This window comes from Schistosoma mansoni, chromosome 1 (assembly GCF_000237925.1).
Source record: "Schistosoma mansoni strain Puerto Rico chromosome 1, complete genome".
Taxonomy (NCBI): domain Eukaryota; kingdom Metazoa; phylum Platyhelminthes; class Trematoda; order Strigeidida; family Schistosomatidae; genus Schistosoma; species Schistosoma mansoni.
In genome coordinates, this window is record NC_031495.1 from 2,298,575 (window position 1) to 2,315,692 (window position 17,118).

At 38.2% G+C, this 17,118-nt stretch overlaps 1 protein-coding gene across 1 annotated transcript in view; it reads left to right on the top strand.

The window, feature by feature from the left end:
* Positions 1–4,697, top strand: part of Smp_171020 (hypothetical protein) — a gene marked incomplete at its 5' end in the record, with an annotated part of 53,580 nt that extends 48,883 nt beyond the window's left edge. Inside the window, 2 exons of the mRNA XM_018792967.1 lie at positions 1,917–2,294; positions 3,851–4,697. Of these exons, the coding sequence (XP_018647526.1) occupies positions 1,917–2,294; positions 3,851–4,072 (600 nt within the window). The 3' untranslated portion in view covers positions 4,073–4,697. The remainder of the gene's footprint in view (positions 1–1,916; positions 2,295–3,850) is intronic.
* Between the last annotated feature and the right edge of the window lie 12,421 nt (positions 4,698–17,118).

A 17,118-nucleotide genomic window follows, 5' to 3' on the forward strand; every position in this document is an offset into this window, starting at 1 on the left:
TTGGTAGGTAACTTCCACACTATCGATATGACCGGACTCTACTGGTCACAGCTTCTCACTAGGATCCACCGAAGACTATAGAAGACGGTAGTGTAATAATCTATAATGATGGAATTGAGACACGTACACAATTGGATGTTGTTTTAGTGGTCTAATGGTTAAATGTTGGTGTGTGAGAATAATTTCCAAGATCGGATTCCTTATGGTGTGGTTATAGATACACACTGTTAGGGAGTCCCATACTAGCACGAAACGGCGGTTGGATGCTTCTAGGTTTTCAATGGTTGTTTAACATGGATTGGTTTATGATATCAATAAAATTCATCAATTTCCATAACTGTTTGCGGTAAATTGTTTTCACTGACTTTCCTCTATTTAAGGCTAATAACCTCATTAAAGTAATGGTTAACCACAATTTTCAAAAATCTCAGCTCATACAGTTAACCGACCAAAGTTCTCATTAAGTTTCTGTGAACAATATGATTTTGTGGGAAGAAGGAGGAGTTGTATTGAAACTCCATCGTATTTTGTCCCAACTTCTCATTCCTTATCAGATAATTTGAATTCTATTTTATGTGACATGTTTGTTCTATGAGACATTCTGTATGATTTTTGAACTTCTTCTGAACAACTTCAATGTTATCAACGTCAATCTTGTTGTCTGATTTAACTAAGATACTATTAGTATTAAGTGGTGAAACATCAGTAAAATAATTCTATTTGTTTATTTGCTCATTGGAAAATATCATTTACCCGATATCCAAATTCTTTCAAACTATAAAATATGAACTTTATTTGGACATTTATATGTTAAATGAATAAAACTCTTCAAGTGTCAATCTTTTCCACGCTATCAGTTATTCTATACACTAAGAATTAACTTCCTATAGATTTCCTATAGATATAACTACATTAGGCCTCCATCATTTGTCCATTACTAGAATTCATAGGAAATTAAAGTGTCATTGGATATAATATTTCCTGTTGAATCGTTTATAACATTTTGTTTGCTTCCCTTAATTTCAGTGGTAACCTTTCTCAACCATACTTTTAAACCTATCCCACTTTTTTTTATATATAGTTGAAATCATGAGTCAATTGAAGCTAGACCACCATGGAAAACCTGAAATCATCGGACGGTCGTTTCATCCAATTGTGGGACTCACTATTGTTCAGCTCACTCAATTCTTTATTAACGAAAGAACATTTCCTTCAGTTTGGCCACCAGTACTAATTTAGTGAATAAAACACCGGTTGGGGACAACCGAATGTATCAAGACTCAAATTACAGACTCTCACTAAATTCTGATAACCATAGAGTAAACAGTTAATTTGCAAAATAACAACCAATTGTCTCAATCTTCACTGTTCCTTCTGTAAATATCAGTTCATCTTCTCTTATTTCATTGTTCATGCATTTTCTCAGTAATTGCGCTTCATTTCAGTTCTTTCGTTATCGGTCTTCTACCAAAATACATTCTATGACTGACCCTCACCATATACTACTTATATGGATATAAGTAGACTACACTACACTAAGTGTAAAAGCAACACGAAAAGTTTATCAAATCTTTGAGTGACCATTGTGCAATATGAAATGCATAAGTATTTATTTGACATTTCGAATTTTCCTTAAGAACCATTGACCAAGTACACTGGATTCAGTGGGCTATATTCAAATATACTCTAATGGTTGAAAATTTTCATAATAATGACTTTCAAAATTCTTTGCTTAGGGTGATTCCATTTGAATTTTCATAAAGTACTGGAGTCACCGAGTATTGTTTTTTGCATCTCAACTACCAGTATGTGTATATTCCTAAGATGTTGACCAGATTATATTATTTAAACACAGATTTTGGTTATGTATTATCTCAAAAGTAGTCACTTTTCTGTTCATTTTATTTGTACTCCAGGGTATTTTGCTACTTATCAGCTCTTCTGTTTTGGCAGTTCTACTAATACTGTTTGTTGCTATCAAACGAATTCACCGTGTTCATTTAAAATCTAATCATTTTGAATTACAAGCTCAAAATCTTCAAATGACACCATTTGATATCAATGCATTAAAACAACAAATGAATGAATATCAGGATGGAAGAAAGTCAGAAACTAGTGCTGAAAAATTAAGAAATTCAAGATCGAACGACTGCAATTCTCAAACGATAATAAATCATCATCAACAACATGAGAATGAACAAAAAAAACAACCATTACGAATTACCCCGAATCCATTTGTCAATCAATCCGATATGAAAGAATACGAAGCAAAAACTATTTTGTTGGATGAAAAAGTATTTTATAATGTTACCTATCAATTAGTGGTTTTATAAAAACGTTCTCATAATTAGAACACATCAACATTCTTCTAAGCATAGTAGAACACAGTCAATGGTTGGTTACCGAATAACAACTATTGAGACCATATTCTTAATCGAATCCTAGCATTCAAGTTTCAATATGAATTTTAGTTCAAATGAATTGAATTCTCGGGAACTACGTCTAGATTTCAGGTGGTCAGAGGTGTCTATCAGGATATCCTGAATCTAAGTTTCGTGCTGGGTGCAAACTAGATGAATACTAAATTCACTTAGTGTTGTCTACTTGTATCTTCCCATTGCTATGTAGGACTGCAATTGTTCAGTCTATTGTTGGCAGATGTGCATCCTGTGCGGACTGCCTCGATATTGCCTTAAGTCACAAACTTTATAAACAAAGATGGATAGTGGCCAGCCATGGGATCCAGGGTGTGTGTTTATTTCTATTTGAGACTTCTTAGCTAGATGTACCTGCATCTTAGAGTTGATGTTCACTCTAGGACTCGAACTCAATTCAATTAAAAATTGCCACTTCCTTTGATTAGCTATTATATATGTAAATAATTAACTAACTGATTTGGAATTTCCAAACAAAAAGTAAAGGGTTTTAATTCTTAAATATTGAGCTTCAAGACTAAAGTAGTTTTTACAAATCTTCATAAGTTTCCGATTTAGTTCAGTTTAATTAATCATGTTGAAAATAATGTAGGAAGTTTTAATGACATCAAACTTACTGTTGAAATTACTACAGTTTAATTCTAATAATATAAAGTTATTCAGATAATATATAATAAGGAATCAATTATGTTATCTATAATCTTACTTTAATATATAAATTTATGAATTGATTTCCAATGAATTCAATGACTGAGTTCTTCGTATTTGAATCACTGATGGTAATATGTACTCAATAGTATGTAAACATATTGTTTTTACTCTAAACTTAAATGATCTTTCAAGCTGTATATTTGATTAGAACATCACACACAAGTAAACAGTGTTGTTTTCAGTGAATTCTTCATCAAGATTTACTCTAATATAAAGTGATATTTATATGAACTTACTAAGTCCACAAAGTCAGTTTGCGGGTCAATGATAACAACGTAATAGATTACGTAACTCAATATAATAAGTAATAAGTATAGATTGATAATTTCATGTCAGATGTACTCAGTGATTAGAATAACAAATGACTGAATAAATGTCTCGAAACAGGAAGTTGATCAAAACCTGGAAAAGATCGACATTTGACAAATCATCGTTAATAATTATTATCTGGTCAAGGAGGACAAGGGGGGAGGGGGTTGCGAATCTTTTTTCAATACGTAGATAGGGGTTTTTGGTTCGAACCTCTATAACTACCATAAAGCCTTTGTAAGAAACGATAAAGGTAAAGCATAAGTTACTGTGAATCCCTTCGTTTTATTTATCAGCTGATGCGTGTCAAGATTTAATATTTTACACTATATTATTTAACAGCATTGTTTAACTAACACATTTTATTCTGTATACTCTTTAATATTTCTTTATAGCGTTATGATGCCACTTTGAATATGTCATCATCAATATATAATAATAATAATAATAATAATAATCTTAAAAGTAGATCACCAATTGTATGCAATCCAACAATTCAATTCTATGAAAATCCATTAAGATCTGATGAAGAAGATGATGATTTTCAATGTTCATGCAATGAAAATGATCTTGATTATCTTGATGTAAATTCAAAAGAATTACAATTAAGAAAATGAATAGAATCTCAATTCATTCAAAGAAGAACTAATACAAGACAACAGTTCAATACAAACAAACAAACAAAAATAACCCAGTTTGGATACCTGAATTTCCTTACATCACTCATTTATTTCTGATATTTCTAATCATTATTAGCTATACTTTATTCTATAGTAATGGCATTTAGTTTAGGCTAATCTTTCATTCATTCATATGTTTACTTATTATTCATTTCATTGTGATTAAGTTATTTATCAAATTTCTTTTAAAAATATTCTGGAATGTTCTTTGATCGGTGATCTTTTTTGTCGTAGAAATTCTCTTTCATCATTTGTTATTTGAACTTTATACTCCCTACACTTGTATTATTCACTTACTACACTTTCTTTGCACTATCTTCAATGTTCAGTAATCATAGTCATATATGATCAATTTTAAAAAGTACACTTGAATGGCATTTACTCGTTATTTTGCTGGGAGGGAGGGGGATGGTTTTCGATGTAATTTTTAATTAGTAATATTTATTTCAATCATAATTTCATTCATAAACTTAGTTACTCGAGTTACTTAGTATTTGTTTTACTATTCTATACATTTTCATCATATCATCAAATAGATATATATATACATATTGTTATATCTAGAGCTTTGATTCTTACTATACCGCGTACTACTAGACTACTTGAACGATCGAACCCGCAACGTCACAAAAGAGAAGACAGAAGACAAAACAGTGTCAAAATGTGGTACAGAAATCTCATGTATTTATAGTTTTTGACTGAGAGTAAATCATCATTTCAGACAACCAATAGGCACATAGGGGGTCATTCGTATCCATCCAATGGGGAAGCTACACGTCGACATTCTAGAATATTCCCCTAGCAGTGATTGAATGGAATATCTTCGCCTCTTTCTGGCCTTCTTGAGGCTACCTAGAGTTTACCAACGCGCCATTCTTACACATATATAGATATATGCATCAATTCGTATGTTATTCAGTTCATTATTTTTGCTAGTTATGACGCTTTGTGAGGAAATATTGTCACGAGTTTGTCCAAGTTGAATGTTTCTTCCAACATATTAACTGTGATTTGATTGTGCTTGGTATCTAAAAAGTTTGGCCTATCATGATGATAAATCTGTCAACTTAAAAAAAAAAGAAATTAGGTGAATTATAAATAATAGTGCAAAATAAATACAACTGATCCGTACAACACTAGTCATCCAACTGATATTTGTCACGATTTTGATCAATGTTATTTAAGATGAGTAAGCAGTACCGTGTTTCTGTTATTTTTGGTGTTATATCTCGAACTTAGATTCTTAGTATGTTGCGTAATACTTGAGCACTCGATCACTAGAACCCTCCGAAGTCGCAAAATGAGAAGACAGAAGACTAGTTAGTAGGGATGTTATTCCCAAAACAGTGTCAAATATAGTACAAAAAACTCATGTATTTATAGTTTTTTGGCTGAAAGTAAATCATCATTTCGGACAGCCGATAGGTACATGGGGGGACCTCCCTATTCATCCAATAGGAGAGCTACACGTCGACATTCTAAAATGTTCCTCTAGCGGTGATGAAATGGAATGTCTTCGCCTCTTTCTGGGCTTCTTGAGGATTCCTTGAGTTTGTTAAAGAGCCATCCTTACACCTCCTCTCTTTTGAAAGATCTGAAGTTGATATACGGATTTTAAATTTCCCTGTCTTACGGTCGCTTCCGTAGTGTCCTGACTTTTTTAGTGTATTGGACATCTAACCACCCATTGTATTTGTTGTTTTATTTTTTCTTATGTATTCTATTCTCTTTTTTATCTCGCTCTTGTATGTTCGTTTATTTGTTTATTTTATATGTCAATACAACTTTGCTTTACCCTGTTGATCACGGAGAGGGAATATGAAAGGTCCGCGACACGAAGTTCATTCTGCAAATCTCGTGCTCATTCTGTTGGTGGCTCATAGACTCTGTTGTCCCTGGCCCATCAGTTGTGTTAACAAAACTTCCAATGATGATGGTCTCTATCAGGCCCGAAACTGACACACGCACAGCTTATTTATCCTTCATACTGTGTCTTCATTCTGCAATTCCGGTTGTACCCTCATTGACTTTTCATCAACTTATTTCGTCTGTTTCGAATTCATTTCCTCTCGTAATTCCATTCTCGCTCATGTTGATGCCACAAATTATGTCTTCTGTGTATTGGATATAGATTCAGTATAATTTAGGATGTACTCATCAATATTAGAATTAACAGCCGAAATTAGAACAGACTCACCTTATTCCTTGTAACGTATTCCGTTGCTGTGACTGGTTTGCATATGAATCACAAATTTATTGGCCTGTTTTAGCAGAACTTTCATAGATCTTGGAAAAGGAGTTCGTTTACCAAGATTTTATTTTGTTTAGGCAATTTCATCATTGTTTCTTTTCCTACGATCTAGTTACTTTGCACTGAGGAACTTTATATACTCTCCTCTTCGAGTCTTTTAACTTTGCAGAAGTAGTAGAATTGAAATTTTCCCCTCGTGTTTCAGGATGTTTTGCATGTACATGAGAATGAGGGGGCTTTAGAGCGACACGTAATTTTCCAAACTTTGATTCTGCAGTTAAAAAGTTATCAAACACATCACTAAAACCATCTTCATTGGTCAGTAGGGAAAGCTGACCCTGAAGCATCCTTAAGTTTTCTAGATCTGATATAGATGGTCCACGCTTGGTGATGAGAAATTCACAATTTATAATCGAAGATTTGTCATTTCTGATTACAACATCCAAGAATAGAAAGTTTTGACCAGTGATACTCGAAACGGAAACTTTAGTAAGCATAAATATAGCGTCAGGATTTGGGGATTTTAACTTCTCGATTGGACTTAATACTACCAGTGTCAACAGTAAAATGATGAATAGTGCCACTAGACAGATATAATCATTTTTGAATATGAAGTAAATTATTGGAAGTTGCAAATAAGCATAATATATGGTCATTAGAATCATCGGAATTAATAGGATCTGAATGAAAAAGTTTAGTATTTCCTGAGGCGAAATGTACAGTAGTTTTACGAACAGATTGGATTTGTCCGAGGTGACCACATTTATAGCACTTACCATTGCGAAATACAGGTGACTTACGTGCGCGAAACTTACCACAGGACAAATATTTACCAAACTTGTGCTCACCTTCGTTACCTGCTCTGCAATTCCTCGGTGAAATGTCTGCATGCCCTCGAGTAAGCATTGGACTGAGATAACCAAGTATGTAGTGAAGATTTTGATGTCCTAGAAGTTATGTTCATGCACTGCCTCATGATTAATACACGCAGTTCTAACATCTTCAAAAGAACACTTTGGCATTTGCACGACTTCTCTTTCCAGGTTAGGTATGTTAATCCGTTCAATCAATCGATTCCGCAGCTTCACGTGATATTGATCACCAAAATTGAATTTCGCAACTTGTTTTTGTAATTTTAGGATAAATTCTGATGGATCATTTTATCAAATGTTGCTATTTCACGACATTTGAAACTAGTACACAACACATGATTTAATAGTAGTGTAGTGAACGAGAACAACGACGGGGACAACCTGACACATTTCAACACATTACAAAATATCTTGGCGAAATTTGAGAACTATACAGTAATAATTCATCTGCAAAATACCCATCGATTTTCTCAGACTTTGTTGTTCCTTCGTTTCCATACCAAACACTCTCTGTTCTAGCCCTCTCCTAATCGATTTTCTTAACCTTCTGCCGCCAGGCATTCCACTATTGACTGGTGATGCATACTACTTATATCTGTGGACATCAGTAGCACGCCCCACAGTGGCTCTTTGTTAGTTGCGTATGGAAGTGAAATAGGCTTAAGTGGCCCTGTATCTGACTCCAGTTGGATTATGTGCTGATTGTCATCGAAATATACACATCACCAATCCTTGTATATAATCATTGACTTAAATTGCTTTGGTAAATAACAGAATTAAAGTCAAATGCGAAAATAGGTTTTGAATTTGTATATTTCATGCACTCATTGATTTGAACAGACATCCAGAGCAACAAAACGAACAGTGGAGAGCGAAGCGGATCTTAGAAAACATATGAGCCAACCCAATCTAATCAGGTGTTACTCAATATTTACAGTCAGACTAGAAGTAAGTTACAGATATATAATAAATAGGATATACAATCAACTCACATACGATGATGTAAAAATGGTCAAAGTTAATAAGCTAATAAGTGACAAGGTCAAATTGTGGTCTGACGATGAATCGATTGATCTGTCCAAAAGTCAAAGTGTCACGTTATCTGTGTTCACAAAACCGGAGTGAGAAGTCAAAGGTCATGTCTTTTTGACGACAATTTTACAGGCAACAGTGGTAATTGTACAAGTTGTATCAATTGATGAAAAATGCAGATAGTAACAAAAACTAATTACAAAATAAGTCTACTTTAACTATCCCCCACAGGGCTAATCTAGGATTATTAAAGTTTTAATAAGCTGTGGACATTCTTTCCGATGAATACGAGGAAATAAGCCACAATTTTATCATCCTGCACATCTTTCCAGGTCATGTTTGAGATTTTAAACCTTTCCATTTAGTCTTTGAAAGCTCCAGAATTTGAATGTATATTGAACTGTTCCGTCAGAGGCACCGTCACGAAGTCGATATGATATTTGGAAGTATTTGAATCATTGTATTAACTAGGAATGCCCCAAAACAGTGTGGATATTGTGACAGGTGTTATATGTGTTATATATTCCTCTATCCTGACTGTTATTGATTGCCTGTTCCTTGTTGTTGGATTGTGTCTGATTTTAGTGTGGAAAAATATTGACATTCTAGTCGGGCTAATCTCGTGTTCTTGATCTGAGTTGTGTCGAAGTCCTGTAGAATAGACACTTGGTAGGAATCTAGTGTAGATATTCGTCTAAGGTAAATTGACGTTCCGCATATGTGTAAAAAGTGAAAGGATTGTTATAACAAGAAACCTATCGTTATAACAAGTATCCTACCGTTTATAACAATTGGCGACGGTGGTCAAAACGGATCTACGCTTATATATTCAGTGAAAGTGAATTTTCTAACAACGAAATGGATGATTTGAAAAGGTTATTGCAATATCAAAATTCTCTTATCGAATTTTAAGTCAAAAATATGTCAATATCCTCAAGAACAAATGTGTCTAATTCCACTATGACTCCGGATTCTATTGCAAATTCTATAACTGAATTTAGATTTGATCCAGAAAGTGGAGTTACTTTTGAGGCGTGGTCTAGACGTCATGAGGATTTGTTTAATAACGACTGTAAAGAGTCGGACAGAAGTTCAAAACTAAGATTATTATTAAGAAAGCTCGGAGTGTCCGAACATGAAAAATTTTGTAATTTTATCCTCCCAAAGAAGCCAACTGACATAACCTTAAAATAAACAGTTGAGTGCCCGACACGTATATTCGGAGAACGGTCATCAATTTTTCACACTAGATACGAGTGTCTTCAACTTGCAAAGTGTTAGGATATTCACAGAAATATCCCAAAATTATCTCGAAAGTAAAGTCGTATGTTTTCAGACTCTTCACATATCTCGCATGTTATTTTCTATTGATCATTATTTACAGTTGTCCTAACTATGACTTTCACGTGTCGTTTTCCTATTGCTCAATTTTGAGTTGTCCTAATTATAACCTTTACGTGTCCTTTCTTTCCATTGGTTACTGTTAATAGTCATTTTAACTGTATAAATATGCCTTGTCTGTAAACCAGTTTTTTGTTCTGCTGCTGACCTCATAAACAATTCTCATTTAACGGCTGTGTTCTGATTTATTGGAGTTGGGGAACAGTATTGGGGTCGAACTAGGATATCTGAATTTGGTCAATCGGTAGAATTTCGTGTAGTCCTATCGCAATACGTAATATTTGGGCAATTTATATTACAAAGAAAGCACAGGACGACTATGTGACGTACTCAAGCATCGTGAACCGGGAATGTGAGCGGTTCTGTTTACAAAAAATGTCCTCAGACCAGTTCAAGTGCCTTATTTTTGTCTGTGGATTACAATCTTCAGTAGATGCAGATATTAGAACACGGATTTTAGCGAGAATCGAACAGGCTTCTAATATCAGTCTGTAATCAGTATCTGAAGAATATCAGAGAATGGTTAATTTGAAGTGTGACACGAATCTCGTAGAAAGGAACAGTGAATACGTGGGAATTCAAGGTTTACGTAAATCTTTATGGGAATAAAGAATCGTGCTCCCAGCGAATGCCAAATCAAATCAAAACCAAAACGTCTTGTTGAAAATGTGGTAAGTCTCATCCTGCAAATGTCTGTTACTTTAAAAAACGAGTATGTTTTCAATGTGGTAAATATGGTCATGCTCAAGTACGTTGTAAAAGTAGGCCAAAGGTTTCTGACCGTCGGCATAAATTCCGCAAAGGAAATAAGATGCAGACTTCAAAAAAATACCACATAACTACAAGTTAGAGGAAGATATCGTGGTTGCTTCTATTTCACTGGAACCGGAAATAAAGAGAGTGTTCTGTGATGCTATCAGAATCCTACCAGTAACAACGGAAGCGGTTAAAGAAGCCACGACTAGTAATCCACTACTCAAAAGAATGAAAGGAGCTGTTTTAAGGGGTTGAAAAGAGTACAAGGCTGATCGAGTGTTTCATCAATTTTTCCTGAGACGTGAGTGTATATCGATTTGTGGTAATTGTCAAATGTATGGCGATCGTATTGCTATCCCTAAATCTCTTCAGTTTTTTGTGCTTAGACAGTTTCACATTGGTCATCGGGAAATGAACAGAATGAAAGCAGTTGTGTGTAGAGAGAGACGTTTGCAATCAAGATGATAGGCCGACGATTCAGGAGGATCTGACTTGGATTCAAATTTGTGAGAACAACACTTCGATACTCTGAAGTGTAAAGTAGTCCATCTGAGACATGTTGCAGACCACGCACATAACTTAAGTATTTCTCCTATAGAGGTATCTTATATCGCAAAAGATCTAGGAGTGCTTGTATCCCATAATCCGATGCCTTACATTAACTGCGACAAAAATACTTTTCGAGCAAAACTTGCACTGGTGAAGTTAAAGTGCGGTTAGAGCCAGTTCGACAGTAAAACTTCTCACTTAATCTTCAACAGCTTTATTCCATCCAATCTGTGGAAATATAGTGTTTCTCTCCTCACTCCAAAAGGACCGGGAAACATTGAGACATGTCCAAGGGTGAGCTACGTAATCAGTTCGACGACTCAAATTCAAGCCTTACAAAGAGCGGCAAAAATCACTGAACCTTTACCCACAGGAGTATAGATGTCCCAGAGGCGGCCTACAGATTTGTGACTTATTAAACACTTCTACGTATCCTCATTGTTGCGGAAAATAAATCCCCAAAATCAATAACTCGGTAAGTGTTCAACATCGGATACTGACCATATTAGTTTTGGTGGACTCGTTTAGTTGAAGGCGCTCGGTCATGCATCCGTACCACATCACGTTACAGAACGGAGTGTGGAACATCTCTTACGATCGTTAGCCAGATTAGATCAGTCATTTCTCGATATATTGATAACCCATCAAATATATCACAATTGATTGATCACTGGGTGGTGATCAATCTCATGCGTGTCAAGTCCTTGGTGCTGATCGAATGCTATCGATCAAGTTGCAATATGGCCACCAGTCTAGGTGGCTTGACACTGCGTGCACTATATATATTAAGGTAACATGGTGGTTGCAGGTGGTCAACAGGAAACGTCTCTGACTGTGAAGCTGAGTGACATGGGATCGAATCCTCCAGGGAGCGTCAGTTCCCTCAAGATTACAGGTACACCTTGCTGATGAATGCCAAGTAGCACGAAACCCGGGTCCAGGGTTTCCCGTTGACCACCTCAAACCACCATGTTACCTTAATCAAATATATCTTCCAACCGACGGCTGCGGTAGTCCAAGCGTCTTCCTAGTAGTTCTTTAAAAGAAAATTTGACATATTCTCAAGGACTCAGCATCACAGCATAATTTACCAAAACATTTTCTTCTGTCGTTCAATATGCCTAGGTTCCTACCTATTGACATCGGTGATCTGCCGCTACTTGATACGAAAGCACGTTAATCAGATGACAACGTACTTACCTTCAACACTTCAAAGTGCAAAGTAGCCCATCTGTGACATGTTGCAGACTATAGTTACAACTTGGGAAACTTCTCTCTAGAAGTTTCTCAAGTCGAAAAAAAAAATTAGGAGTGTTGGTGCCCTGTAGCACGCTGTATTTCGACGTTCACTTGGGAGCAGGAGCGACCTGAAACAGCAACACAACAGTCAGGACAGACAAGTGCGTCTGAAGTGAGAACACGGTGTGATGGTGCAGCAGATATATTTGAAATTGAAATACGCGGTTTTTAATACAAAAGGGGAAAGTTATTACAAAATAGTTTTACTCGTTATTCTGCAGGTTCAGACGACGTAGGGCTTGTTCTTCTTCTTCCAGTGCATTCACTCTTTGTTGTCCTGCAATGAGAAATACAAACACACATTATTAATGTTGCATGTAATGATTTTTATTACTGTTACACTACCCCCTCTCTCCATGAGGCACTGTCCTCAGTGCCTGGTTGCGGGCATGGATATGCTATTCCCCCTTCTGGTGGCACCTCGTAATGGCTGGTAGCCGTCGGGGGATTGACAAACGGGGCATCTAAGTGCACCGTTGTTTTATCCGGCTTCAGTTGGTTGTAGTGTGCCGTTAGAACGTCGTCTTGAGGTCGCTGGAGGTTGCGTAGGACGAATGTTGTAGGGGACCGAATAAATACGATTTCGTAAGGCCCTTTCCAAGGTTGGTGAAACTTGCCGCATGTTCCTGGTGGGGCCATAGGGCGATGTAGCCACACACGATCTCCAGGTTTATATACGGGCCCGTTCGCATGTCGATCGTACACATTCTTTTGGTGTTTGCTGGCATTTTGTAGATTAGCTTTAACTAGACGGTATGCGTCGGCTAGGCGGCTACGAAGGTTACGGACGTATGGTACATAGTCTTGAGCTTCGAAAGGCAACAACGGCATTTGGATCTCTACAGGCAGGCGTAATTCATGTCCAAAGAGTAAAGTCGCAGGTGAAAATCCCGTGGAACCGTGAACTGATGCGCGGTAAGCTAACAAGCATTGGGGTATTGCATCATCCCAGCATTCCGTCGACAAATTATTGATAAACGACTGTAGGAGGGTTTTAATGGTTCGGTTTGTTCTTTCTACTAAACCGTTACCTTCAGGGTGGTATGCAGTGGTATGTGTTTTGCGGATACCCAATAATCGGCATACCTGAGCGACGAGATGGCTTTCAAAAGCTGTACCTTGATCGGAATGGAGTGAGAATGGAGCGCCATAACGGGAGACCCAATGATCAATGAAAGCTCGAGCGACCGTGAGGGCATCTTGTTGAGGTATAGGGACGGCTCCACACCATTTGCTAAAATAGTCCACCATCACCAGTATATAACGGTTTCCGTTCTTTGATGTCGTAAGGGGCCCCATGATACCGATACCGACTCGTTGATGTGGACCTTCTGTCGTCATTGGGACTAACGGTGCACGGGGTCTTTGCTGAGGTGACTTGATGGCATGGCACGTGCTACAATTTTTGCAGAATTCAGTCACGTCTTCATGGATGGATGGCCACCAAAACCTCTGGCAGATCGCATGTTCAGTTTTTCGTTTCCCCGAGTGCCCGAGTTCTCGATGCACCTGCTCCATAATATTCTGAACTTGCACACGTGGTACTATCAACAGTGGTTGTTTTGACTCGCTGACTATAAATAGTGTGTTCCCATACAATCTCAGGCTACTCCACTTGGTACAAAGACGGCGCGTCGCTGGGGAATGATCCTTTAACTCTGCCGTAGAAGGTTTATCGTTTCCGTGTAGTTGTCGTAGGTAAATGAACTGCAGGTCAGGGTCTGATGCTTGAAGAGACGGCCAGTCGATCTCTGGGGCTGTGCTAAGGACAGCACTAATGGTACTAGGAGCATAGGGTATACGGGACAGAGAGTCGGCGTTTGTGTGACGGCTGCCTGGTCGGTATTCGCAAGTAAAATCAAACTCCTGTAGTCGCTCTTGCCAGCGTGCCACTTGGCCTTCTGGTTCGCGGAAGGAGCGGAGCCATTGTAATGCACGGTGGTCTGTGCGTACACGGAAAGGTTTACCTAGTAAATAATGGCGGAAATGTTGTAAGAATTTTACTAATGCTAACATCTCTCGACGCGTTGTCGAATATCTTGTTTCGCTCTTATCCAGTCGACGGCTAGCGTACGCAATGACTCTTTCTTGCCCATCTGGGGCCACTTGTGATAGAACTGCTCCAATAGCGGAGGAACTGGCATCCGTATCAAGTATAAATTCTCCCCCGTTTGCTGAGGTATCCGGAACGGCTAATATAGGTGGAGAGCTTAGTCGTGTCTTCAAAGCATCGAACGCCTGTTGACACTCTGTAGTCCATAAAAATTTTCGTCCTTTGTGCGTCAAACGGTGTAAGGGTGCTGCTAATGATGCAAAGTCACGGACAAAGCGTCTGTAGTAAGAAGCTAGGCCAAGAAAGCTACGAACGTCTTCAGGTGATTTGGGCTGTGGCCAATTAACAATGACACGTGTCTTTTCTTTATCGGTGCCTACTCCATCTGCAGTGATACGATGTCCTAAGAAAACTACTTCTTTCTGCAGCAGACGACATTTGGACGGTTTTACTTTTAGGTTGTGTTGTTGAAGGCGATGGAGAACTGCTTTCAGATTAGCATTATGTTGCTCAGGTGTGCTACCATACACAATAATGTCATCGAGATAAATCAAACATTTATGAGGTACTATATCTTGTAAAACTGTTTGCATTAATCTTTGGAAGGTAGCTGGGGCATTCGTTAGACCGAAAGGCATTACTTGGAATTCGTATAAACCATTTGGCACTACAAATGCGGTTTTCTTTCTATCTTGTGGTCTGACTTCCACTTGCCAGTACCCTGATGCTAGGTCTAGCGTTGAAAACCAACATGCGCCACTCAAAGCGTCTAATATAGCATCGATTCTCGGAAGAGGAAAAGAGTCACGCTTAGTTATAGCGTTAAGGCGTCGATAGTCTATGCAGAGACGCAGAGAGGAATCTTTCTTTTTAACCAGGACGATAGGTGATGCCCAGGGGGATGATGACGGTACTATAATATTCTTGTCAAGCATATCCTTTATCATCGTATCCAGTTGTGGTTGATAGTGTACTGGCACTCTACGAGGCGGTTGCCTAAGTGGTCTGTGGTCCCCCGTGCAAATGGTGTGTTGCACCGTACTCGTGCGATTGCCGGAAATACTCTCTTCGAATACCGAACTAAACTGTTGAAGCACGGCAATCGTTGCATGTCGATCTTTCTCTTTTAGTGTTCGGTTGTCGTTTACTTGCCGCACCAGGTCTGAGATTCCCACATATGACACAGCTTTAAATGGCGTGTTAGTATGGTGCAAGCGTATTTTAGTCTCTCCAAATTTAGCTTCCAAGCTGTCCATAAATATACAAGCTTTATGTTCTAACATGAAGTCGACTCCGAGTATCATATCCCAAGTCAAAGTCGGACAAACTAAAAACCCATGACGGAACGGATGTCTATCTATCATTAGGTCCAACCATACCTTAGAGTTCACTTTCAATGGGTCTCCGCTAGCTGTGAGTAATGTGGATGGGTATCGCGTCTGTTGGACTTTACGATTAAGCCTTCCTAAAAACTCGCTCTTAATTAGGGATACTGACGCTCCGGTGTCTAATAAAACTTCGATATCGATACCCTGTACTCTAGCCTTAATCGTGATGGGACGCACATGGTTAGCATAAGAAGATAAATGGAAAATGTACGGCTTACTTGTGTTACCAAAACGATTATGACCACATTTCTTTGCGTTTTTGCCAAACCTTCGACAGTACGGGCATTCGGATTGACGACCATGATAACTATTCGTTGGTCTCCACTTCTTCTCAGTGGGATTGAACTGTCTTCGACTGCTGTTCCAGTGGGAAGACCGGGTAACGTTAGATATGCGTTGAGGGTTCAGTGGGCGACTCGCTTTTGTGGGCTGCATTACTGCCATCGCAGTTGGCTGGTGCATGTCAAGTGGGCTTTTTAGCTGCTCGGCTGCCATGAACCGGAATGTAACTCTTTTTAAGGAATTTATATCTGTTGGAGGGTTTAGTAGGAAGTGTTCCTTTAAGGAACTGGATAGTAACCCTTCCACGAACCGAGACTTGATCAATTCATCTCTTCCAGTGGCATCAAGACAAGGAAACGCTTGCACAGCCATCTGTTGCAAAGAATTAAAATAATCCATTGGATTCTCGCCGGGTGTTTGATGTCGTGACAAAAATCGGATGGCTGCTTGTTGGGGATCCACCGGCGTCGAAAAACAATCATCGAGAATCTTCCAGTTCTGAGCGAGAGTATTGTCCGCCGCAAACCCGTTAACTATAGCTCTTTTGGTAGCTTCGTCACTGAGGTAGGACACCAGATAATCGAATTGTTCCGAAGCTGGAACTTTACGAAGATATGCTGCAACTTTGAACTTCCACACTGTATAGTCTGACGAGTTTTCCAGGAGTGGCGGTTGACGGGGAGCTGAGCCAGTAGTTGGCTTGACTGGAATCACCGGCGGTTCGTTCAGGTTTTCATCGCGTTTTTTAGTGAACACCTCCATCACCACTTGTAGCACGTTGTATTTCGACGTTCACTTGGGAGCAGGAGCGACCTGAAACAGCAACACAACAGTCAGGACAGACAAGTGCGTCTGAAGTGAGAACACGGTGTGATGGTGCAGCAGATATATTTGAAATTGAAATACGCGGTTTTTAATACAAAAGGGGAAAGTTATTACAAAATAGTTTTACTCGTTATTCTGCAGGTTCAGACGACGTAGGGCTTGTTCTTCTTCTTCCAGTGCATTCACTCTTTGTTGTCCTGCAATGAGAAATACAAACACACATTATTAATGTTGCATGTAATGATTTTTATTACTGTTACAGCCCTATGACTTGA